This window comes from Telopea speciosissima, chromosome 2 (genome assembly GCF_018873765.1).
Source record: "Telopea speciosissima isolate NSW1024214 ecotype Mountain lineage chromosome 2, Tspe_v1, whole genome shotgun sequence".
NCBI classification, from domain to species: domain Eukaryota; kingdom Viridiplantae; phylum Streptophyta; class Magnoliopsida; order Proteales; family Proteaceae; genus Telopea; species Telopea speciosissima.
Window position 1 is genome coordinate 6,705,923 of NC_057917.1, and position 25,419 is coordinate 6,731,341.

General features: G+C 40.5%; 1 protein-coding gene across 1 annotated transcript in view; it reads right to left on the reverse strand.

The window, feature by feature from the left end:
* LOC122652186 (isocitrate dehydrogenase [NAD] catalytic subunit 5, mitochondrial-like) overlaps positions 1-25,419 on the reverse strand; it is a 33,693-nt gene that overhangs the window by 1,064 nt on the left and 7,210 nt on the right. The window contains exons 2-6 of the mRNA XM_043845866.1: positions 14,107-14,427; positions 13,841-14,002; positions 13,641-13,715; positions 13,165-13,274; positions 13,014-13,086 (exon numbers count right to left, since the gene is read on the reverse strand). Coding sequence (XP_043701801.1) covers positions 13,014-13,086; positions 13,165-13,274; positions 13,641-13,715; positions 13,841-14,002; positions 14,107-14,427 — 741 coding nt within the window. The remainder of the gene's footprint in view (positions 1-13,013; positions 13,087-13,164; positions 13,275-13,640; positions 13,716-13,840; positions 14,003-14,106; positions 14,428-25,419) is intronic.

Genomic DNA, 25,419 nt, shown 5'->3' on the forward strand with positions numbered 1-25,419 from the left:
ACAGCCTACGGAAAGGGAGAATATTATATTCCACCCAAGTTGTCAACTCTATAATCAGTATTTTGTCACAAGATAACAATATTTTAAAGAATGGACATTCGGACCAGCATCAGGCCACTATGGCCTAGCAGTTGATGGTTCAACAGTCCAACAACCCAAGTAGCCTGACGAGTTAACATTAAATATGCTCTCAAATATATTACATGTAAAAAGTTAGGTCTGGAGCATAAGAAATGGTGCTAAACTAGTGATTAAGGCATTAATTTGTGGTGTAAAGTTTGAATCTTTTAATAAGCATATTCTAAAACTAAAGTTTTAAAATGAAATATATGACTAACTACTGGTCTCTTAAAAGCATATCTGTAAAATTAAGTTTTTGAAACGACCTACATGGTTAACCACCCCATGACCCAACCATCCAGGTGAAACAATTTAAGTGATTGGATTGTTTGAACTGAAGGTCCCATTGGACGGTCACCTATTTCCAAGGCCTGGAAATTCCAAACAGTCCACTCATGGTCTACCTGCTCAGACAGTCTAGGAAAACACAGGGATAAATCATGGTTTGGCTGCCCAAACAGTCTATGAAATACTGAGATTAAAGTAGTAATGTAACATATGTTTTAGGCTAATTAGGATTCCTCACAGGATTATCAATTACAAAATTTTGGTTGCTAATTTGTTAGGAGTTAAGTATTTATACCTGATATCGTATAATTTCCCATCTAAAGTGAGTGGTATCACCGAACATCATAAATGAAGCCTATAAACTTGTACCTATATAAATACAAGAATAAGGGTCTCAAGAATCTGATATGGTTTGATTTCAGAATGAGGGTCTTAGTCTGTATTTTGTTAGGAGGAAGTGTTGTATTACTAAGAACCTGATACATTAGTTACTTTTTAAAAAATTGTAGTATATTTAAGTGTTGAGTAGTTTATTTTATCAGTGGGGCCCATTGGAGATGCTGTGTGGGGATTAGTTTATTTAAAATCATATAATAATACCGTTCGCATGAGGTTGAAGTAAGGGTCGTACGCCCTGTTTTGCCGTTTAGTGGTTGCTATTTTAAAAAGTTTTTGGTCAGGAATGCTTTAAGGGTTTTCTATTGCCATTAGAATTCTGTTTTCTTATTTTACTGAGCCATTATATTTCAAGAATTTTTTTAGTGAATTCTGTGTCCCCCCCCCCCCCTCTAGTTAGGGATGAAAAACGGATGTCGAAAATCCATATTCGATCAGTGTTCGTATCCATTTAAGAGAATACGTATTCAGAAAATCACTATCCGGAAACTATCCAAATCCATCCAAAAACAAATCGGATACGAATATGGTTATCTCAGTTACCAACAGATTATTATTCGATTTGTTTAGCTATCTGACAGTAATAAAATATCTGAAATAAATATCCATATCCAGTCTATCCGATTAAGTCGTCTTATTGGATTTTGGTGTTTTTTTATGGGAAGGGGATCTAGACACTAGCAGTTTATAATGAAATTTTACACAATAGCATCTTATTGACCTTGGATGAGATGGAAAGCATCTCAATTGTTCAATCTATCCACAACTGTATCTCTCTCCTTCCACTGCTACTGCACCCAGTGCAGTTGCATCTCACCCCTCTCCCTCGCTCACCACTGCAACCCGTTACCCTGCATCTCCCCCCTCTTTCTCTCCACTGCTCTCGACCCACCCCACCCCTGTCTCGCTGATGCTGCAACTAGTGCCCTCTTTGTTTGCCACAACAGAACTAAAGGGGTGGTTAGAAACTAACAGCTTCCATACGCATCCATGAGGAGGAACATTCTTGGGGTGGGTTCACTGGGTTCTGCTTATAATCTGAATTTCCTGATGGTCAAGTATAATATTGATGCATGAACTTACAAATTCTATTCTTAATGATTGGAAGAATATCCATAGCTTGAGCCATAATATTCTACAAATGTCGAAAAGGTTTACAGAATTTTGTGGAAAATCCAATATAGAATTCCAAAGTTAGAAACTTGCATTTCAAGAATCCAATGTAATTGTAAGGTTGGGGTTAGTTGAACACATGTTGAATTGATGCTGGGATGCTGAGAACCTCGGGTATAGATTCTTCGCCTGGGCTTCAAAACAAAGGTACAGTCACAACCACGAAGTGTACAAGTCAATGATCAGGATTTTGGGGAAGATAAAGCAATTCGGTGCCATTTGGGCCCTGATTGAAGAGATGAGGAAAAGAGAATTTCACACCAAATCTCAAATTGCATTATCTGTGGAGTTCGGTTACATTATGGCAATATCGCAGCCATTGATGGCCGTCGGCGACAGCCGGAGAGAGGGGGAAGAGGGAGAGAAGATGAGAAGAATCTTGGGGGTGGGGGAATGTTCTTCCTCTTTTTGTCTCTCTACTGTGATTTCGAGAGGCAAGGGGAGTGGAGACCAGGGCGGAGAGGGGTCGCAGGGAGGCGGTGGTGTTCGGTTCAGGGGGGCAGTGCAATAGAGTAGCAGGAGAGGGGTTGGGGGTGGGAAGGAGAGAGGGCTGGGTGGGGATGTGGGGCTATGGTGAGCAGAGGGCAGTGTGCAACAGAGGGCCAGGGTTGTGGGGCGGGGTTGCAGAGGCGGTGGGGGAAACAATGCAGTCAGAGGTGGGGGTTGTGCAAAGAGCTATGGCAGAGGGGTTGGGATGGGGAGAGAGAGAGAGAGAGAGAGAGGGTTGGGTAAGGATGGGGTGGGGAGGAAGAATAGAGGCGGCGGGGGAGGAGGAAGGACTATTGGGTGGCAGTGGAGAAGGTATGCAGAGGTGGGAGAGGAGGAGATAGGTAGGTCGCATAGGGAAGGGAGAAGTTGCAGTACAGAGCAGAGCAAGAGAGGGGTCTGCTGGTTTGGGGGTTGGGGGAGGGAAAGGGAGGCGGGAGGGGGGGCTGCAGGCGGGGCGCAGATGTGAGGAGGGGAGAGGGAGGGGTAGCCGGAGCCGGCTAGGGAGGTGGAGGGGGAGGAGGAGTCGGACAAAAGGGAAGATAGAGACCCCATGCAGCGGCGGTGTATCGTGCCTCGTGAGTATTGCATCGAACAGGGAAATGAACGGTCGAAATGTATTCCATTTCATCCGACGTTTAATATGATGCTAGTATGTAAGATTCCATTACATCATGCTAGTGTATACATCATTTTCCCTTTTTTAATTATAATTTTGTAAGTTAAATAATGGGATTCTTTTTCTGTATTTTCTACTGGTTTATATATATTAATATATGCACTGTGAACACATGGAATCACATATCTTTAAAACCAAAAAAAAAATTTAAAAACACACTAACAAAACAAAAACGTAAGGACTAAAGAATTCAAAAAGACAAAAGGAAAGCCGGAAAGATGCTGAATTCTCAAACCCTAACTCTCAGAGATATTCGACAACCCTAACCTTTCCGCCCACTGCAACTCCAGCAGCGGAAACAGGCAACTCCGGTCGCTGCGGCTCCGGTGACTCCAACGGCTGCGTCTTTCCTCAGACTCCGGTGACAGGTATGCTGCCATTTTGTTATTTTTCTTTTTCTCTTCTTCCTTGGACTGGTTTTCTGACTTTCTCCTCTTTTTTTTTTTCCTACTTCTTCTTCTTCTTCTATTCTTCCTTCAATGATGGTTTGATCATCTTTTTTTTATAATTCTTCTTCTTTGTTTGCTTCTATTTAATCTCTTCTCATATCTGTCTCTGTCATTGCATCTAGAGTTTCTCTCTCCTTTGCTTCTTCATTTATGTGGCGAAAGATTGGAACCTTGAAATGAATGTTGCAGTGTTGTTACGCAATTGGGAACAATCAGGTACTTCTTGTTCTGATGCATGCAGTTGTGTGTTTTCTCACCATTTCTTCTGTAGATCGATCCTGGACTTCTGAGAGTGACTATGTGAAACAGAGTTGTAGAGGAGCAGCTAAGAGGTTTCAGGTATGAGAGATTTGATGTATGAACGATGCCGGGCAGCATTGTAGAATCTAATCGGAGATGGGATGATGATAGAAGACGATGAATATTGAAGTATCGAATTCGAATCGGATGATATCTGGATATCCGATGAACTAATCGAATTCAGAATCAGATGTGATTTTAGATTCCCGGCGGATTTCAAATCGAAATATTGATAATAGTTTGAACAATCGAATTCTCTCTCTCTCTCTGTCTATCTATCTATCTATCTATCCATGATCACACCTTCTATCTTCACTCTACTTTCTTTTCTTTAACTTTTCTCTACGTTATGTACCCATATAACTTAATTATGTATCCACATAACATAAATTTTTGCCGAAAGTACGCAATGCGATTTAAAACATATCCTTAGTTGGAGAGTTGACCATGTGTTCACTTTCTACATGGATAGTTGATGCTAAATATGCAATTGTTCCAATCATAGGAAGTAGGGTTGGTTCCGGAGATTTGACTTGGCCCCTCCAACCCCATAGGCAACCTTTTAACATAAATAAATAACTTGCTCAAATGATAGGAAGTGGGGTTGGTCTTACCCCATGATCAAATCTTGCTACTATGATCAAAGTACAACTTATTTTCCATGTTAGCAACGTTGGACCCTTTAAACCCAGGCCAGAGTCCAGTCAAACATAAATAGAAAAAGAGAGAGCAACAGAAAGCATCCCCTAGTTTGACCCGTGAAGCAACCATGTCATTACTGCTACTCAAAACGATGATAAACTTGAACGTGAACACCAAATAATTCTACATCTTCCTTTTTGTAATGGGCCTCATTCCTACTTAAGAGAATTAGATAGTGACATCTATGGTAAGTTATCATCTACCAAGGGACACATGCAATGCGCACGGTGGCAAGGACGATACCATTTTGGAACATCAAGGTACACACCCCATGATTCTAACTTATAGTAGGTATGCTTGATTTTGTAAACCATTTCATTTTACGTCATTCCTCCAGGGAGACTTGGTGGTGGGATGATCAGGTTCAAGCAGCCATTAAGACTAAGAAAGCTAGTTTTAAGACATGGCAAAGGACTAAGGATGTAGATGATCTAAAAAGATATAAATTTGCCAAAAATGAAGCTAAGAAGATTGAGGGAAAAGCAAGGGCAGAGAAATATGAAGATCTTTATACCAATTTGAGCACAAAGAAGGGGGGGGAGGGAGGGAACTATCTATAAGATAGCTAAAATGAGGGAAAGGAAGAGTAGAGATCTCGACCATATTAGATGTATTAAAAGTGAAGATGATAAAGTACTAATAAGGGATGAAGACATTAAGGAGAGATGGAAAGATTATTTCTACAGCCTACTAAATGAAGACATTTTGAGTAATAGTGTCCCGGAAGACTGCATTACCAATCAAGACACCACATGTCGTAATATGTACGAAAAATAAGGGTGCTTGAAGTAAAAGAAGCTTTAAGGAGGATGAAAGTAGGCAAGGAACTAGGTCCAGATGAGGCCCCAATAGAAGTGTGGAAGAGCTTAGGAATCTGTGGTTTATCTTTGCTAACCAAGCTGTTTAATAAGATTATGGGCACAAGGAAAATGCCAGATGAATGGAGGAGAAGCTTTGGGGTTCTGATTTACAAAAATAATGTGATATTCAGAGCTGCAATAACTATAAAGAAATAAAACTAAAGACTAATACTATGAAATTATAAAAGAGGGTTATGGAAACCCACCTGAAACAAGAAACTACCATTACGGAGAACCAATTTGGTTTTATGCCAGGAAGATCCACGACAAAAGCTATTTACTTACTAAGGAGACTCATGGAAAGATTTAGAGAAAAAAGAAGGATCTCCATATGGTCTTTATTGACCTAGAAAAATCTTATGACAGATCCCTCAAGAGTCAATCTGGCAAGTACTACTAGAGAAGAGAAGTGTTTCAAGTAAATATGTGGACATAATCAAATGCATGATGGTTAATGTAATTCTAGATTGGTAGGAGACTAACTAGCAACCAATAACTAGGATCTGCTATGGACTAGGGAAATTGGCTAGGTCAAAATATGTGAAATCAGGGTTAAGGTTTGATGGTAGGGTTAGGGTAAGTTGATGTAGGTGAGTCTTCCAGTGAAGGTCCTGGGATGTTTTGATGAGGTTAGGTATGTAAACTTGAATGGGCAATAGATTAGGGTTAGGGTTTCTGGGTTTTGAGAAAGTGGAAGGAGAGGGGATCTAGGGTTTAGGGTGGTCACCTAGGGCTGATATTAGGATCGAGTTTCCCTTATGATGAGAGGGAAAGTTCGAACCAAGAAAGGTAGGATTTTGATGACTGGTTTGGTCTGAGTGGAATTTAGGTTATTGAGGGTGATGTTCAGAGTTGAAGGGGGTGCTAGGGTTGGGTTTGGTTTGGAGGATTAGAAGACAGATTTTGGGGTTGGGATGATGCACTTACTTGTTGTATGAAATTATCCTTGAACCTTGCAGAGAAATTCCAGCAACTGATTGTGAGTCTTCAAGAGATTGGCTAGGGCAGAATTGAAGCTGGGATGACACTTGAATGGAGATCAATGGAAAGGGGTAGGGGAAGGCTATCTCAGTCTGAGTATCCCACCTTCACAGCCTATCTCAGGACAGTGTTGTTGCTGAAAGCAAAATCTTTATTCATAAAATCGTGGCGGGCTCAATTGGAGCTCTTACATATTGATAGCTTTATGGCAGAAAACAGACTCAAACTATGACTCAAAACAGAACTAGGACTTCTAACCATAGTACTATATCTCGCGATATATCGGTATCTCGGGCCTACCGAGATATCCGAAATATCCGAGATATCGTGAATATGCCCGAAATATTGCATTTTTCCGCAATATTTCGGGGTCCATCTCGGGGTATTTGGCCATATCTAGGCCTCGAAACTTCATGGACAGCCTTATTTAAGCTTAATAAACACATTTAAACCATAAAATTGTAAAAATGTGAATTCAAATTGGTGTTTTGGGCTTGCACTGATTGACATACTGCCGCCACCCTAATGTATAAATAGTTAAATACACATAGATTAATGAAATCACAACTTAAGTTACAAATTACAAGTGCTAAATCGCTAATAGTAGTTTTGTGCCTCCCTGGATCAATCCCACTCATGCCTCGCGGAGTCGACGTCCATCGCTCTCGTTTAAGGACATATGTGGACCACGGTATAGAATCGGAGAAGAAACGAGTGTAGTCATCCACAAGTGTCACGTAAATGGAATCATCAACATACCGTAGGTAACCTATCCTAGGATATAAACTAGGGTTACCAATCGATCCAAATCCGTGAAGAAGATGATCCATCGTGACATTGATGTTGGCGCGCAAGAGGCGATGGCATTGGCTACATGTATGGTCTGGTGAGGTTGGTAGCTAGGTCCGCTAGGGTATGCAAAGATGTTATCTACAAAAGATGATCCAAAGATGTCCCGGGACTGGACCGGTAGTTATAGTCCCCTACCCCACTAAATCGCCCATATGATGATGATCCATATCCATATCCACCGTAAGGTTTGATGCACCATAATCCGATGCCCAATGGAGTGGTATGTGCGCCAAAAGATGGGGCACACCAATGTCCGGGCCGTCCTCCCTCCCTATCACCCATACTCAAACCACCAAATGATTTAGATAGGTTATCAATGTCCATGTGATCGTTGCAATCGTGTTTGTCGACCCCTACGCTCCTGCCAGATGATGTAGGGGCCTCTCGAGGTGGGGGCGGGGCACGTGCTCCGTGGTCCGTATCTCAGGTGGGCATGATCAAACCGTGTCTCTCCAGCCGAATCGGAGCGGCTCTACAGCCGATCCGGGTCTCCCGGCCTACCACATAACGCCTCGCATGCCGCCAAATTCTTCACCAAGATCACCACCACCAACATCACCACCACCAAAGATTACCACCACCAAAGATCACCATCACCACCACCAAGATCACCATCATCATCATTCGAGGACTTGACCACTTCATCATCAAAGAACATCGCCACCAATGGGTGAATGGTATGGTAGGCTTCCCTTTCATGTATCCGACCCTCGCGTCACCATATACTCGCCCACATCAAAGACCAATCTCGTGGTTATCACGGGTCGGGCCTACCTCCCTCCTCATCCAACACCGGCTCACCTCTATCCCTCATCCAATCCACAATAGGGTCCTCATCGCCCGAGTCAACTCAAAGATGTCGCTAGAACAATGGTGCCCTCTCGTCCCTCATGTCCCATGCGTATGTGTTAGCACCTCAAGTTCAGAGTGCACATACACCATGTCCGATAAACGTTGAGACCCCAATCATTGCGCCTCTGCGTGGATGAGTACAAAGGTACTCCATTCCTCTCACAACCGGATGCGAGAACATGTTTGAGCAAGGACTTTAATTGCTATTCTTCTTAAGTTTTCACCGATTCCCATACAACACCCACCATTCACCGCATTACAAGTTTACAACAAAAAGACATGTGTCAATGTTGTTCCAACTTTCAACTTTCAAATTTCAATACATATATAATTTAAAACTTAAAAGAATTACCAAGATCACCACGTGCTCGCTCAGATCGCAGCCCCACTCCAAAACTTCTCAATGCATCCCTAAATACCTGATCTACACCCATGTGGAAAATTAGTAAGTACTTCTTCACTACTTATTTGAAAGCATCAATAAGTTGAGTTTCCAAATGAACTCACTCGTGGCTCCAACTTCTTCACTACTTGTTTCACAAAGATCAATAAATCGAGTTTTCAACCCAAGCCTATTGGTATATTGATACTTAGGTTCAAGTAGTATCTGAAATATGACATATAGAATAGAGGTATTGTCAAATGCATAAGTAATTAGTAAATAATAATACTATGAATTAGTAAACATAAAACAAATTTACTCACCAACCTTTTATGTGGATGCATAAGTCGATTCTCCCAACGAGCATTTATGATATCTAAGAAGTGTTTCATATCGCGAGGAGCCACACTATAGACACTATCTTTCATCAAGTCTATTGAAAGATATAGGACTGGCATGGTGGGCCCTTGAGCGGAGTCGCAACATATAGAACTTTAACTACCGGCTCTAAAACTCTCACCACTTTGCTTAGTTTGGTCCGTAAGTCCTCGGATGACATCGTTGTTTGTGCTTCCCTCCCATTTGCGCTTGGAACCCTTCCATTCAAACCTCCTCGAAGCAAACATGCTTCGCCGGCCTTCTTTGTCTCAATGCTTTTGAGAGCAATGTAGTTGGTGGCAAATCTTGTGATGCTGGCCTAACCAAGTCACCCCCACATTTTTCCCTCAATAGATTGAGTGCATGAGTGGTTTGATACAAAGTTGGTGACTTGTCTTGCACTTTCAACCACGCCTTCACCAACTTTAACTTTCCCATATCTTTTAGCATTAAGTAAATGCAATGGGCTGCACAAGGAGTCCAGAAGAGCCGGTACTTACTATTGTTCATCATCTTCTCACCGCCACCAAGTTACTTCCATTTCTGCTAACTGACAACATTCTCAATACCCACATCTTTTTCCACTACTTTCTTTAACAATCAGAAATATATTTTGCATCCTTTATCTCTTTCGATGCATCCACGCATTTGAGGAACACGTCCTCCCATCACAATAAACCATGAAATTGATGATGGACTTTTTCAGAGGCCCACCCATCCATCTCGCCATTATAGTCACCCCATATGTCTCCCACATATTCCTCATCTCACTAATGTACTCATCAATCTCACTTTTTTGTTGAGGTAGATAAACATTCATTACCTCATATGGGGGGGGCCCTTAATCCTGGGCCACCGCAATGGTATCTATCATGGTATCATAATGGGGGCCTTGTGCAGATTTTGGGATGGTATGGTATAGCATCCACTTAGCTATTGATTCTTTAACCAATCCCTTCATCCCCTTCCATGCTCCTTTGATTCCGGGTCGATCGCTTCCTTTCTTCTTATGCAATTTAGGATCGATGTTGATGGTGGTACTGCATCGGTAGAGGTGTTGGGCTGCCCTCACACTTTGTGATCTTTTAAAAGGATTCAAAGTTCTAGGACCTCGTAACCGCCACTCCTCCACTACCCCCTACTCTTTGTCTCACGATCATCTTGAAAACTTACTCTACTCCTCAAACATCCCTTAAAATCCCTAGCCTCCTCTCTGCTTGTTTGATGTCATCGTGCATCGCAATGTCATCATCATCATCATCATCATCATTGTATCGTCTTCCTCCTCCCATCGAACTCCTCACCGTATCCTCAAGTTGTTCTCTTATCCTTTCGCTGCGCCTTCCTCTTCTTTCTTCCCCTCAAACTATCACCAATCTCCCGGCTACTTCAAGAGGGACCATATGACAACCTACAACATCTTTAGATCCTTCATCGATGTTGTTTAAGTCACTGGACCCACCTCCTATAAATTGCATGTGACAATAGTTACATATAGATTTTCTCTTATCCCCATCAATGGGAGTACCTGTAACCATGCAATGTCACCCCCTATCTGGCTGGCTAGTCTCTCTTGTTCCCTCTGTTCTCTTTGTTCCCTCCGCCCCTTTGTTATCTACTTTCCCCACCTTTTGCTTGCCATTCGCACGTTGTCTATCACGATCCGCCATAATGATACTTGTTTATCGCAATGTAAGTAACACAAATAATTAAAAAACTTAATGTAGATGCACTTCAATCGACACTTTTAGATTACTAATACACTTGTATAGTTATTTAATATTTTTCCCTAACCCTTATATTTTTCACATAATTAAAACCAATTTTTATATATAATGTTAATATAAGTATCGACCTAACACAACAAAACCAAAAATTAGTAAACATAATATACATGTAATGCATCTCAAAACATATAGAAATAACTTTCATATTTTTTCATTATTTTTTAAATTTAAAACTCATATTTTTCCTTATTGATTTCTGTTTTTTTAATTTTTTATATATTTTTCTTAATTTTCGAAAATTAAAAGAATTATTTCAGAAGCAGAAAAATAAATCCGACATCGTGAAGCCGTAGATCGGCCATTGGTGTCTAACATATATTTAATTCATTACCATCTAAGTCATATTACCCCTAATTATTTCCTATTTTAGTTGTAGGAAAATGAATTTTTAAAACCAGAAAAAAATAAAAAAATACATATGGGAAAAATTTCAACACCGTTAGGTCAGAGATCGGCCTCCGGTGTCTAACATATATTAATATCATCAACATCCAACAACATTTGTACAAATTTTTAAAAAAAATAGTTTTAGAGAAATAGAATTTACCTTAAATAATGAAAATAGGCTTGGATGATGAGCTTAGATGACCCTCCGACGCCTTCCGCCGACAAGGAGCTTCAACAATGCTTGGATGAGGCTTGGAAAGGAGGAAGAAAAGCAAAAATGAGGAAGAAGAGAGAAAATTTGATTTTCAGCAGCTCTCGGTCGAAATATCGACCAAGAGCTGCGAAATATGGAATAAAAGGGGCCTTAGTGTGACACTATTTGTCACTTTTACAATATCTCGCGATATATCATGAGATCCACGATATATCACGATATATCGACGAGATATTGTATTTTTTTGTTTCGGAAGTGTTTCGTATCTCGTACATGTCGAGATTCACGAAATATAGCGATATATCGCCTATATATCGCGAGATTTTATACCATGCTTCTAACTAGGATTCAAACTTGCACTAGGAATCCTATTAGAATTACAACTCAATAAAAGACTAATTAAAATACAAAATAAAAATCTAATTAAAACCCTAACTTCAGCCCATGATTTAATGTTGGTGTAGAGAATCCCTACACCTACCCAATACCTACTCTACTGCTGGTGTAGGGAAGAATCCCTACACCTGCGGCTGGTTTTGGACAGCCAAGTTACATCAATGGTGTGGTGGCTAGTGTAAGAACTGTGGGGGTCAAGGTAGTGAATTCCCAATTACAATTGAGTTACATCAAGGATCAGCCTTAAGCCCTTATTTGTTTGCGCTTATCATAGATGATTTAACAGGACACATTCAAGATGAAGTTCCTTGGAGTATGTCGTTTGCTAATGATATTGTTTAGGTAGATGAGACAAAACAGGGATTAATATCAAGTTGGAGTTATGGATATCAACCTTGGAATCGAAAGGCTTTAAGATAAGTAGAATGGAGGAGGAGTATATGGTGTAACTTTAGTTACACTAGGACGGATAATGAGGTGAAATTTGATAAAACATAGATTCCGCAAAGTGGTTCTTTTAGGTATTTGGGCTCAATCATAAATAAAGAAGGTGATATAGATGATGATGTTTCATAGAGAATTAAAATAGGATGGATGAAGTGGAGAGGTACGTCTGGAGTGTTGTGTGATTGGCGTATTCCATTAAAACCAAGGAAATTTTATAGAACAGTCATACGACCGATTATGATGCATGGTACAGAATGTTAGGCAGTTAAGAAGCATGAAGCATCATATGGATAAACTCAATGCAGCGGAGATAAGGATGTTGAGATGGATGTGTGGCTACGAAAAAGTCGTTTAATGTGGCATGGTCATGTTCAATGGAGGCTTTGGATGGTCTAGTATGGAGGAGTGATTTGATTCAGATTGAAGGAACTAAGAGTCTAAAAGAGCCAGGGGAAGACCTAAAATGACCCTAGGAGAAGTGGGGAAAGAAATGCATAGCCTAGATCTTGTATCAAGTATGACCTCAAATAGAGCTGATTGGAGGGTAAAGGTCCATGTAGCCGACCCCATTTAGTTGAAATAAGGCTGATTTGTTGTTCATTTTCCAGGAAAGCTTCTCTGGTATGGTTCTTTCTCATCCACACACACATACGGCATGGGAAGGGTGCAGGGGAGCAAGGCATACTTTCCCTTGATAAGCAGCAGCTAAGTTTATCGGTACGACTCACTGTAAGAGGGATGTACAGAAGTGGCATGTGTACATATGCTAGCAATAACACTGGTAAGCAAAAAATTTGTGAAACATGAGATAACAAGCCAAAAATTTGTGAAACATGAGATGACAATGAGATAGAGAGAGAGAGAGAGACAATTGAATGACTCACCTTCCCAGCAATATCTGGTGCTGAACCATGGACAGCCTCCGCTAGAGCAATACCTCCCTCACCAATGTTACAGCTACACAAGGTTGGATAGATGAGAAATGATATATTTGATCACTTATATCTTGCAGCAGACAAGAGGAAAGACTGATACCTGGGAGTCAAACCTAAACCTCCAACCAAGCCAGCACAGAGGTCACTGATGATGTCTCCATAAAGGTTAGGCATCACCAGTACATCAAAGAGAGCAGGGTTTTTAACAAGCTGTTCAGAATTCAGAAGAAGACACAGAATTAGCAGCAAGAGTGACCAAGCAGAAACCTTAATTCAAATTATAAAATATGTACTTCATTAATCAAAAATCAGGAAAGAAATGCTGATGAGAGAAAACTAACTATTTTAATCTTGGGTCCTTGGAACTCCAAGTTCTAAATTTAATACTCTTTATTTATGTTCTAGTTGTGTTCCTCAACTTGGGACTCAGACACAAAAACTGTAGCACAGAAGAGAACTATATGCCACTACCCGCCCCAAAACTTTAGGCACAGAACAGAATCCCATGCCACTGGGTTGTTGTGCCAAATTTTCAGTTTATGTATTCAATTTGGAGATTAGCAAAGCAAATAATACCATCATACAACAGTTATCGATGATGACTTCCTCATAGGTTATCTCAGGATACTTCTCCGCGACCTCACGACAGCACTGTAGATAAAGATGAAAGATAAAAAGTATAAGCACAAACCACCACAAGCCGATCAGGAGAGGGAAGGGGGGAAGTAAGATGGGGAAAAGACCAGAGATTGAGTTTCTCTCAAATGTCAACAAACCTTAAGGAAAAGACCGTCGGTCTTCCTCATGATGTTGGCTTTGTGGATGGCAGACACCCTCTTCCTTCCATTGGCCTTGGCATAGTGAAAAGCATACTCCGCCACTCTGAGACTTGCTTGGCGGGTTATAATCTTGAGACTCTCAACGACACCTCTCACCACCTAGTGTACCACAAAAGTAAATTCTTCGAGTGACTTTGTAAGAAACTACACAGTTAATATGGAAAAGGAAATGGTAGAAACGGCATTTGGCACAAGAAACTTACTTGATGTTCAAGACCACTATATTCTCCTTCAGTGTTCTCCCGGATTGTGACAAGATTAACATCATCATATCGCGTCTTGTAGCCAGGAAGGCTATAGCAAGGTCTGACATTAGCATAAAGACCAAGTTCTTTCCTTAGAGTAAGGTTCAAAGATCTATGTCCTTTCCCAATTGGTGTAGCCATGGGCCCCTTTAACCCAACTTTATTTTGACGCACAGATTCCAAACTTTCCCATGTCAGAAAGCTCTCTGTTCTTGGGTCTACTTTGTCCCCCACAAAATGTTCTTCCCATTCTATGGGTATTTCAGCTGCAGCAAATACCTACAACAGTCAAAGACATTAATTTTGGCTTGGTTTAAACCACAACTATTCTGCAATTGAAAAGATGAAAGTTTGGTCAAAGTGAATAGAGTAACTCAAACTGAGAGTAAGCAAAGGATCATAAGCATCTGCCATGACAGATTAACCTGATCTTCAACTGGGCACTTAGCGGCATGTACAGCTGTCAACAGGCAAGTCTGGAAAAAATCCAGTCAATCTGGAACCTATCCGACAAGAAATGACTTGACAGAGCCAAGTGAATCTGGATTGATGGATCCAAACTCTATACAGTAAGGCGTGAAACCTAGTGTACGATCCTGTTGGATGTAATAATTTGTATAATGCATATTAGGCAGAGGACTCCTAGGGATTGCAGCTCTAGGCAAAGTGCATCGAGCAAAGTATTAATGCACGAAAAAAATATGACACAGACCTTCGGTTAAAATATATTCGTCATACCAAACAATTTTCACCAAACAGATAACTTGAATGGAGTAGTACAATCTGGTTTTCATGCAACTGTGATCACATGGAGGAGACTGTTCAGCTCAAGGTTTTGAACATAATGATGATTTATCATATCATGGATTACACAAGTGTTCCAGTCCATATAATTCAAGCGAGCTACTACAAAATGTAGGGCATGTGCATACATGAACCATTGACCCAATACTATCTGATAATAGTTTTTCGAAGCCACTGGATGGTCCAATACATTTACATGTTGCCTATTACACATGAATCTAACACCCCCGCTCCACTCCATTAGTGCTATATCTTCAATAACATAGTCATCATATTCATTCCCATTTCCTCAGCCAACATCCTTTTTACTTTCAACTTGTCCTTTCAGTGCCTTCAACTTGCACCAAATAGTTCTATCACTAGAACAAGCATTTGTCTTTGTTGGCCATGATGGCCATGACCAAACCATCTTAGTTTAGTTTCCATTCTCACCTGTTTTGACAACCCTTAATTCCCTTCTTTTGACTTTTTCCCTAATATCTTTAACAATCTTGACACTCATCTGCGTCAACATCCTCATCTCTGAACTCTTCCGATGGATATATTGTTTTTTAGCTGAATATTTTATTCTTTGAATTATGCTATCTCATATGCCCCAAAAAATAATAAATAAATAAATGGTTGGTCTTATAGCTGTCCTACAAATTTTTCACTTCAACTTGACTAGGATACATTTGATGCAGAAGACTTCAAATGCGCATCTCCACTTCATCCATCAACCTAACTCTACATGCAACATCATCTTCAATATAACTCTTCTTACGGATAACAAAACAATATAACCAAAAAATAGTCACTTTGGGAAATATCTTGGCAATATCTTAGTATGTCCTCATTGCTACACAAGAATTATAAAATTGTTCTCCATATGGTCTCCCTTAGCTTGATTTATTTTTATACCCAAAGTTTCTCAAGAGTCCCTTCATAGTTCTAGCCTTGTACTCCCCTCCAAAAGAGTCTTCTCGACAAAAGGTGACATCAACTAACAACATAGACAATGTGAAAAAAAAACCTATTCTTAACAACCAGGATCTGTGTAGAAGAAGAAGAGATGAGAAAACGAAAGAGAGAGAAGAAAATAAGGCTCACGGTTGGGTTGGTTTTATAAACCATGGCCAACATATGATGCAGGTTCATCATAGAAATTGGCTTATTTCTTTAGAAATAGGCCTAGGGTTGGGTTATATACATATTGGGCCTTTGTTCCCAAGGGTTTTCTATGCATTAGGCCACTTTTAATGAGCCTAAACTAGGGGTACATAGGTTGCATACGGGATTAGCCCAATACTTAGTTTATTTTTATGTTTTTTTAATTGAACTAGTTCAAATTGGTTGCATCCAATTGGTTCAATTTAAGTGATCATATGACTTGGTTAAGTGGTCAAGTGACAACTTAAGTGGTCATATGATGTAAGTTGGGCTGGATTAGGACTCTATAAGTCCAGCCATTTTTTGAGTCTATTTCTTTTAATATTTTAGTTTCCTAGTTAGTTTAAGTTACCTAATAGGTTAGGATTGGGTTAGGCCTTTCCTTTTTAGTGTAGGAGTTTAATTTTGAGTCTTTTACATAAGGTTGCAAGGGGGCCAAGTATTGAACACGAATTTGATTAATGAAAAAAGCTTTTGCTTGTTGGCTACCATTGTTGCTACTTCTGTGCTCCTTGTGGTTCTATCAAGGTGGAAAGGGATTGGTGGAATCCAATCGACTCATTGGGCCGTGACGGCCAGGAGGATCCCAATTCAAAGGTGGTTCTATCCTTCACTTCTGTCCAAGCTGCTGCTAGTGGATTTCTGGTGCAATTTGTTCATTAATTTCTTCTTCTAATCCTCTACTCCCTTCCCCAATTGATCCCCCTTTATTTTTGCTTGAATTCCATTAAACTCTAGATCTTGCTGCTCAGCCATATTTGTCCATCAAAACCCTAATCCCCTCATCCTTCATTAATTTCCCCAAAACCCATAGTCGATCCTGACTTACTGCCCAGTTTTACAGAATTTTCAAAACACTTAAAACTCTATAATACCTACATTATTAGAGTTCTATAAACCTGCCTAGCCATACCCCCTAAGCCCCCCTTCCATTATCCTAACCTAAGCCCTAGATTTGACCTAAAACTGCAATTCTGTCCTACTGAAACTGCAGAACCAACAGCCCCTTAGTTCCTTGTTATTGGTCCTGGTTTAATTGGCTTCTAGTAGGGCTTTACCCTATCTAGAATTACATTAACATATGTATTTAAAACTAACAAATTCTGTAATTACAAACCAAGGACAGCTGGACTTAATGTAATTAAACGTAAGTCCCTATTAAGAAAAGAACATGCACACTTCCCTACACTAGACAGTAACTAATAAACAACAACCATGACTAAAAAACAAAGACCAGAAGTAACACTTAGCAACAGACTGTGTGTGGCCCCTGCACCAGCACAGGAGCCAATGAGAGTGCGAGTGGGGGCATCCAACAGAGGTGGGATTTTTCATTTCACAGGGGGAGGGGTGATCATTTCACCCTTCTTGTGTCTGGGCGCAGGGGCCACACAGCCTGGCAGCTTTCTTTATATATATATATATATATATATGTATGGTGTACCCAGTATAGACATAACCAGCAGAACCAGACTTGATAGATATATCAGTCATAGAAACCAGTGACCAGCAACCACATCCAGATGTGCAGCTAATAACAGAACCATAAGAAAATTTTCTTCCAGTCGCAGCACCAACAAAAGAACAGCAGAAAGGAGAATCTTCCAGTTGCAGCACCAGATTGAACATAAACAAATCAACCACCATCATCAGCAACAGAGAGAAATATTCGTGAAGAAAAAATCCAAATAATCAACACAACAAAGAGAAATCTTCCTCGAGAAGAAATCCAGATAATAATACAATTGGCAGAAAATATCAGCCACAGGCTAGGAAAGAGCAACAACAACCACCGCTGTAAAAGCCCAGAAAATTAAGGGTGTCAAATTGGAACCGGAACCAAAAACGAAACCAGACCGAATAAGCCAAACTGAACTGAACCAAATATATTCAGCCCAAATTCGTTCTGGAATACATATTTTAAATTTGGTTCGGTTCTATCTTAGGAACCGCCGGTTCGAACCAAACCGAATTAGGCTATACTTTATTAATATATTTTATAATACTAATATATTATAGTATTATACTTCAGGATAAAAAGAATCACATTTATATGAACCGAATACTGGAACCAGATACAGACAGAAACTGAACCAAATAGGTTCGGTTTGAGTATACAGTTTCAGAACCAAATCGGTTCTCAGTTTGGTTTAGGTTCACACTAACACTCCCTTGGACCAAACTGAAACGAACTAATTTACACCCTTACAGAAAATAGCAGCAATGGAAGACGAATAAATCATCGTTGCGTGCCAGAAACCTGAAATCATCAACTGGGGAAGAAAAAAAAAATACAGGCATATAGGGAGACATCTTCAACAAGAAGTACTAGAAATAAGAAATCTTCAATAAAAAGAAATCCACAATAACAAATCTTCAATGAGAAGACAAATCTTTAATAAGAAGACAAACATATAATCTTCAATAAGAAGACAAGCAGATAATATACAATCTTCAACAAGATAAGCAATGGAGGAATGCTGCTGCACTCTCCACTAAGAGTGCAGCAGCATTCCTAGCTTCAGATCCCAACACTAACAGACGGAGTGCAGCAGCATTCCTAGCTTCAGATCCCAACACTAATAGACAGAACAATAAAATGTGGAATAGGATCTGGAAGCTCAAGGTTCATCCCAAATTCAAACTCTTTCTATGGAAAGTTCTAATTGAAGGGCTGTCAACTGGAGAAAAACTACAAAATCTGAATTCCAATCTAGCTACATGTCCTATCTGTCATGAAGCAACTGAGACCCTGTGGCATATCTTACTGTCTTGCCCCTTTTCAAAAAGAATATGGGCAGGAGGACCCTTGGGTATTAGAAAGAATTCCTACAGGGAACCAGCATAATGGATGCTCTCTTGAATCTGAACTTCGACCCATCCATGGTGAAACCGGATGGGGATAGAGTGCTTTGCATAGCTGGCATCACCTTCTACTTTTTTTTTTAAACCCGAATATTAGTTGGGACCCGGGCCAGCCCCTAGATTATTATTAAAATCCAATCAATGAATAAAAGAATACAAGGGGGGGACGTACCATCTTACCCCAACCCATAGGAGCAAAACTCTCACCTTAACTTTGAACGCGACCCATAAAAACATAATAAAGCAAGAAAATTAAAAATCTACTTCCTTAGAACTAGCAAACCAGCCGTGTCTTCCCGCAGAATACGCTGCAAATCCCCAGGCGGCTGGCTGCCAATGTGGTAATTGATGGGGGAACCAATATCACAGGCAAGGTTGGCCATCCAATCAGCCGCCCTTTTACTCTCCCTATAAGCAAAGGTAACCATAGCCTGAGTACAAGAAATTAAGGCCATAAAGTCAGCAAAAATGCCATAGATCCTCACTCTTAACTCCCCCACATAAAGTCAGCAAAAATGCCATAGATCCTCCTAAGGACAGCCTTTGGCGGCTCCAAAGATGCAAGAACGTGTTTCAACAGCGTCACACGTCCCTTAGCAGACAATATCTTTCCTTTCGAACCCGCCACCTTGTTTCTTATTCTTCCAACCAAGTCATTAAAGAAACAAAATTTAAGCCTTCCAACATAGAGAGGGGCTCCCAAATATGTTATCGGCAACTCCTGTCTCGCAAACCCTGTGACGATCCCCACCATTCGAGCCCTAGCCATCGAGGCCTTTTTCCCAACACAAAACAACTCTTTTGCCTATTCACCAGCTGCCCTAAAAAGCTTTCATACCTGTTAATAAAGCCCAAGATTTGTTTCAGTGAGTTCTTCAAACCCTGGTAAAAATAATGGTATCATCTGCAAACAGGCACTGGGAGATTTCAGGTCACCCTCTTGGAAGCAGGAAATAAGATGTCCCCCCCCCCCTCAGCAAACAGATTTTTAAGCCCCCTGCTAAGAACCTCCTCCGCCAATATGAAAAGTGCAAGAGATAAGGGATCCCCTTGTCTCAAGCCCCTGGTAGACTTGAAGAAACCCGAAGCTGAGCCTCCCAGAACTATAGAAAACCAACAATTTTCTATAGTCTTCCTGATTAAACCAATCCAAGCATCAACAAACCCAAATTTAGAGAGCACCAAAAAAAGGAACTTCCACTCCAATCTGTCATATGCCTTTGCCATATCCAACTTTAGAATCACATTGCCTCCCTGGGCCTTCCTGTTCAAATCCTGGGCGATCTCTTGGACAACGGAGATATAATCATGGATACACCTACCCTGGACAAAAGCTCCATGCTCTTCTGCTACCAAGGAAGGGAGAAACACAGCCAATCTAGAAACAAAAATCTTGGTAATAATTTTGTAAGAAAAATTACAAAGGCTAATGGGCCAGAAATCAGACATTACCTCAGGGCTGTCCTTTTTAGGAATAAGCACAAGATTGGCGGAGGTGAAGCTTCTTGGAAGACTGGCCCCCTTCAAAAAAATCCTTTACTGCTGCCCAGACATCACCACCAACAACCTCCCAGCAAGCCGTGAAAAAATGCCCAAAGAAACCATCAAGACCCGGAGCATTGTCACTCGACAAGGCAAAGACAGCCCCCTTCACCTCCTCCAAAGAGCGTGGAATCAACAAAGAGGCGTTGTCTTCCTCCATCACCACCTAAGGAATGTGAGCTAGCAGGTCCTCATCCACCAAACACCCCTGCATGGAGAAAATATCCGAGGAATGACTCACCGCCACTACTAGCACCCCCTCATGGTCAGAGATCCATGAGCCATCACCCACTTTAATTTTAGGAATACCACCTAGCCGTCTTCTGACAATAACCATAGAGTGGAAAATTTTAGTATTTCGGTCCCCTCCTTTAACCATGTAACCCTGGACTTCTACCTCCAGAAAATTTCCTCCTGCAGCAACACCCCCTCCAATATTTTCCTGGTCTCCACAAGGGCCCCCATGGAAACAGGGCTAGCAAGGTGGTCATACGCCATCTCAGCCCTACTAACCGCATCCTCGGCCTTCCTGACTTTCTGATGAATAGTGCCAAAAACCTCCCTATTCCACGTACGGAGTGCACCATGTAGACATTTAAGCTTCGAGAACAAAACATAGAGTGGCACCACCTTCTACTTATATGGCAAACCAGAAACAGAACAATGTTTCAGAGCAATAAGCTCGCACCCTCCATACTCCTCCAGCAAATACAAAGATGGGTTAATGACAACCATCTTATACATGTTATAGAAGAGGAGGACAATCCATCACCAGGAGGGGCCCCTTCACAACAACATATCACGCCCTCAATTGAGTTTTGCTTGGAAATGGAGACTATGGAATCCAGTCTTCTAATCTCTGATGGCAGTTTTCACCCCACATCCAAACAAGGGGGTTGGGGATTAGTCTTTATATTCCACCATGAATTGGTTGCATCTTCAATGAAGTTTGGACTTGCAGGGACAGCACAGGAAACGGAGCTCAGATTATTCAAAGAAGGAATTGAAGAAGCACTTTTATTGGAGTGCAGGAAAATAATGATTTGGATGCATTCTGAAGAGCTAAGGAACTGGCTGACCAATGCAGAGGACAATCCATGGCCGTGGGAACTATATCATTTACTCTTTGATATCAAAACTTTATTCAGGTTTTTTCAATCTGTAACTTTAACTAAACAACCTAGACACTTCATCCAACTTGCTCACAATCTAGCACAGCATGCTAGGAACTTTCAAATCTCATCAACTTGTATGACTGATGATATTTCCATTATGTTCTAATGTAAAACTTCTTATTTTCATTTTTAAAAAAAAAAAAAACAAGACAAGCAAACAATCTTCAATAATCCTCACGTGTAGCAGTACACGTGGAAAAACAACGCAGGGGACAACAACAAATCGTTTCGCAACAACAACCATCATCAACACAAATAGAGAGGAATCTTCAACTCATAGGCCACAGAAAGGAGTAAGAACATAGCCACTGACTTTTAATCCAGACAAGAAGAATTATTAGGATCCAAAACAGAATTCACCAGCAACAACTGCAAGAAGTAGAAACCCTCTTATTGCAGCAAGAATGAGACCATACTACATCCGATCAATAATAACAGTGGCAGGATGCCAGGATCAATATAGCAACCACAGTTTAGAGATCTGATCAAGAATACTGGTCGTAATATCAGATCAAATAATAAGGATACCGCAGGCTGTTCTTAATAAAAAAGACACATCATCAACAAGAATTTCCAATCACAGCAAGGAGAATCAAAATAAATAATCAGATCATATCAGATCTGTCAAGAACTTCATAAGCAATAATAGAAAGAATGAATTATCAAAAGAAAATCAAGAACTATATTAAGAATTAGATACATCACCCGTTGAACCAGAAAAGATATGATACCAGCAACACAATTACTCACAATAGAATATCAAGCGAAAACTGCAACCTGCAGGGAAAAAATCTCTAACCCGTAGAATAAAAGAAGAGGGCAAACAAAACAACCAGAGTCCTCATAGGGAAACTAATACACCAGCCACAATAAAATCCAATAATGATAAAGGGTCAATTATAGACCCAACAAAAGATTAGCAACAAGAACCGCAGGGCACAGCCAGGCAGAATCTTCCTTTTAACTACTAGAACATGTGCTCAAAATTTCAAGGAAATCCAATGGTCAGATCTGGATTCTTGGCACAGTTTCAGATTTAGAAACTTCAAGTCATCAAAAATAGGAACCAACAAAACTCGCAATCCATGAGTCAATATAGGCTAAAATTCCAGTCAAGTACACATTACCAAGCAAGGATCATACTCTCAAAACAGGGTCGATTTCTAATGGTGAGATATTGCTGACAAAAAAAAATCCAATACACATAGGAAGAGGACATTGCCAGGTAGCAGAGAAGCCATGGATCAGAAATAACTTTTCAGATCTTCAGCATAACAGTAGCATCATTCCATGCAAATTATAAGAACAGATTAGACACACTTATTTTTTTTTATCTTTTATATGCAAGGGTTTTCATCATAAACCAAAGGGCAGCATCTGATGGAGATTTTTTTTTTCCCTCCCCTCTTTTTCTTCTTCATTGCTCTGATACCATTTGACAAAACCTGATATTAACAACCGGGATCTATGTAGAAGAAGAAGAGAGAAGAAAATAAGGCTCACGGTTGAGTTGGTTTTATGAACCGTGGCCAGCATATGTATTTATACCTAATAAATTTTGTAATTGCAAACAAAGGACAGCTGCACTTATGTGTAATTACCCATAAGTCCCTATTAAGAAAAGAACGTACTAAGTACTAAATACACCTAGCAACTTTAACAACAAACCACAATAATCTTAACAGACTACACAAAACCTCTTCTTCGATATGTGTAGGTTGTCTTATCCTGACCAATGGAAAAAGAAGCAGATCAATGTTGAGCCCTGATATAGCCGACAGAAAATGAGTAAATTGAAACTTGTCCATTTCCCACTAGCAATTGTATAATTTGTAAAACCAGACCAAACCAGTGGTCAACCCAAACTAAACCAGAATACCACCTTCAGTTCGATCTGGATACAGATTACAGAACTGCCTAGCTCTAAAACTGGAATCTAACTGGCCAGTTTTTTCAAACAGAACAGTTTTCAGTAAAACAAGCTGGTTCAGTACCAGTTTCCTCAACAAAAAATTCAATATGAATTTGCATGTATTGGGACTCGAACTTAGAACTAGTGATTAATGGCTTCTCGTAATCTTGTCTTTTATTTATTTTGTTAATTTTCTGGTCTTATCTTTAAATTTTAAGTTTTTTACTGAACCGCAGTTTGACCGGTCAAACCATTCCAAGCTGCAACTTTGGTTTGAAACTTGGTTCTATTTAAAAAAACTATGTGAGTTATTATTCCCTCACACATGCTAACCTGTATATTGAACACTCCATGTCTCAAAATTTCCAATTAACGCTCTCATAGGTGGAATCGAATCTAATCTCATCAACGGTTCGGTTTGGTTCAAACTGCGACCTAATTTCTTCATCTCTGTCCAAGACCCTAATCTTTGTGATTCGGTGGTTCTTAAAATTAAGACCCAATGGACCGGCATGAAAGCTGATAGCCACAACCTTGCTGTCAGTTGGAAATGTTTACACGAGTTAACAAATGTTACCTCCACTAAATTTTGCCTCTTCCAGACAAACGGTTCGTCGAACTGTTCGAACCAAGACCTTTTGAACATGAGATCCAACCTCGAATGCTCAATTGGCAAGATATCCAACTCCCCAGTGAATGGATGCTTTCTGATATTTTAGATACCCCTCAAAATATCATTGCTCCTCCACCTCCCACTTTTGAAATACAATCTTCAGGTAATAACCTCTATTTTAGAAGACGCCCTTCTGGTCCTAGTCCACAATCAACCCGGACTGCCAGTACCCCTTCTCTTAGGAATGCATCTGCCGCCTCTGTCGGCTCCTCCGCTCGACATCCTAGCTCTACTCACTATGTTCCCCGGAATATACCTGGAACTGCCTGGATACCCCCTTCTTGTAGACTCTACAAGAGTCCCTCACCTTCGGAATTTAATACTGACTCAGATTCCACTGCAGTCATTACCTTGTTCCACCGTTATGTCACAGACGACACGGATATAATTTTTCAGACCAATCAAAATCCGAAACGTTATACCTATGTCAAAGGACATTTCAACTTCCCCGGTTTTAAACCATATGACCTTGATATCCTTATGGATACCGGTGCTACCGGCTGTATTTGCAAACAAACTGCAATCCCCGGTTATTTTTGGGAAAAACTGGAAATGCCTACTTATGTTAGTGGTGTTTCTGGTCCCACAACGACCTTAGAGTACAAAGCTCTAAACATCCCAATTACTTTTGGAAACAAAGAGTTTTTTATTCCAAAACTCACCTGTTTTCCCTCTATGCATGGTGATTTCATTATTGGCACCAATTTTCTTCATAAATATTTGCCCTTCACCCTGCATGCTCATTCTATTCAGATCAACCATCCAACTGGACCCCTTGATCTCCCCCTTCTTTCTTCACATACCGCTAAATGTGACCAAAACTTTTCTCCTGAACGTATTACTCCTACAGTAATCTGGCCAATCACAGTCAAGCTTGCTGTCACCCATTGGCTACTTGATCTTCCGGCCCCTAATTTCAGTGAAGAACCCCTTCTCTGGTGGGATAAAAGCCTTCGCTTTTGCACCATCCAACTCGATGCTCCACATAAGATCATCCGAGTAAAACCTATTCTCTATCTCAAAGCCGATATTGAGGAATTTGACAAACAAATCCCCGAATTAGTGGCTCTGCGACTTATTGAACCTTCAACAAGTCCTCACTCTTGCCCTGCTTTTATGGTACATGCCGAAATAAAACGTGGCAAAGCCCG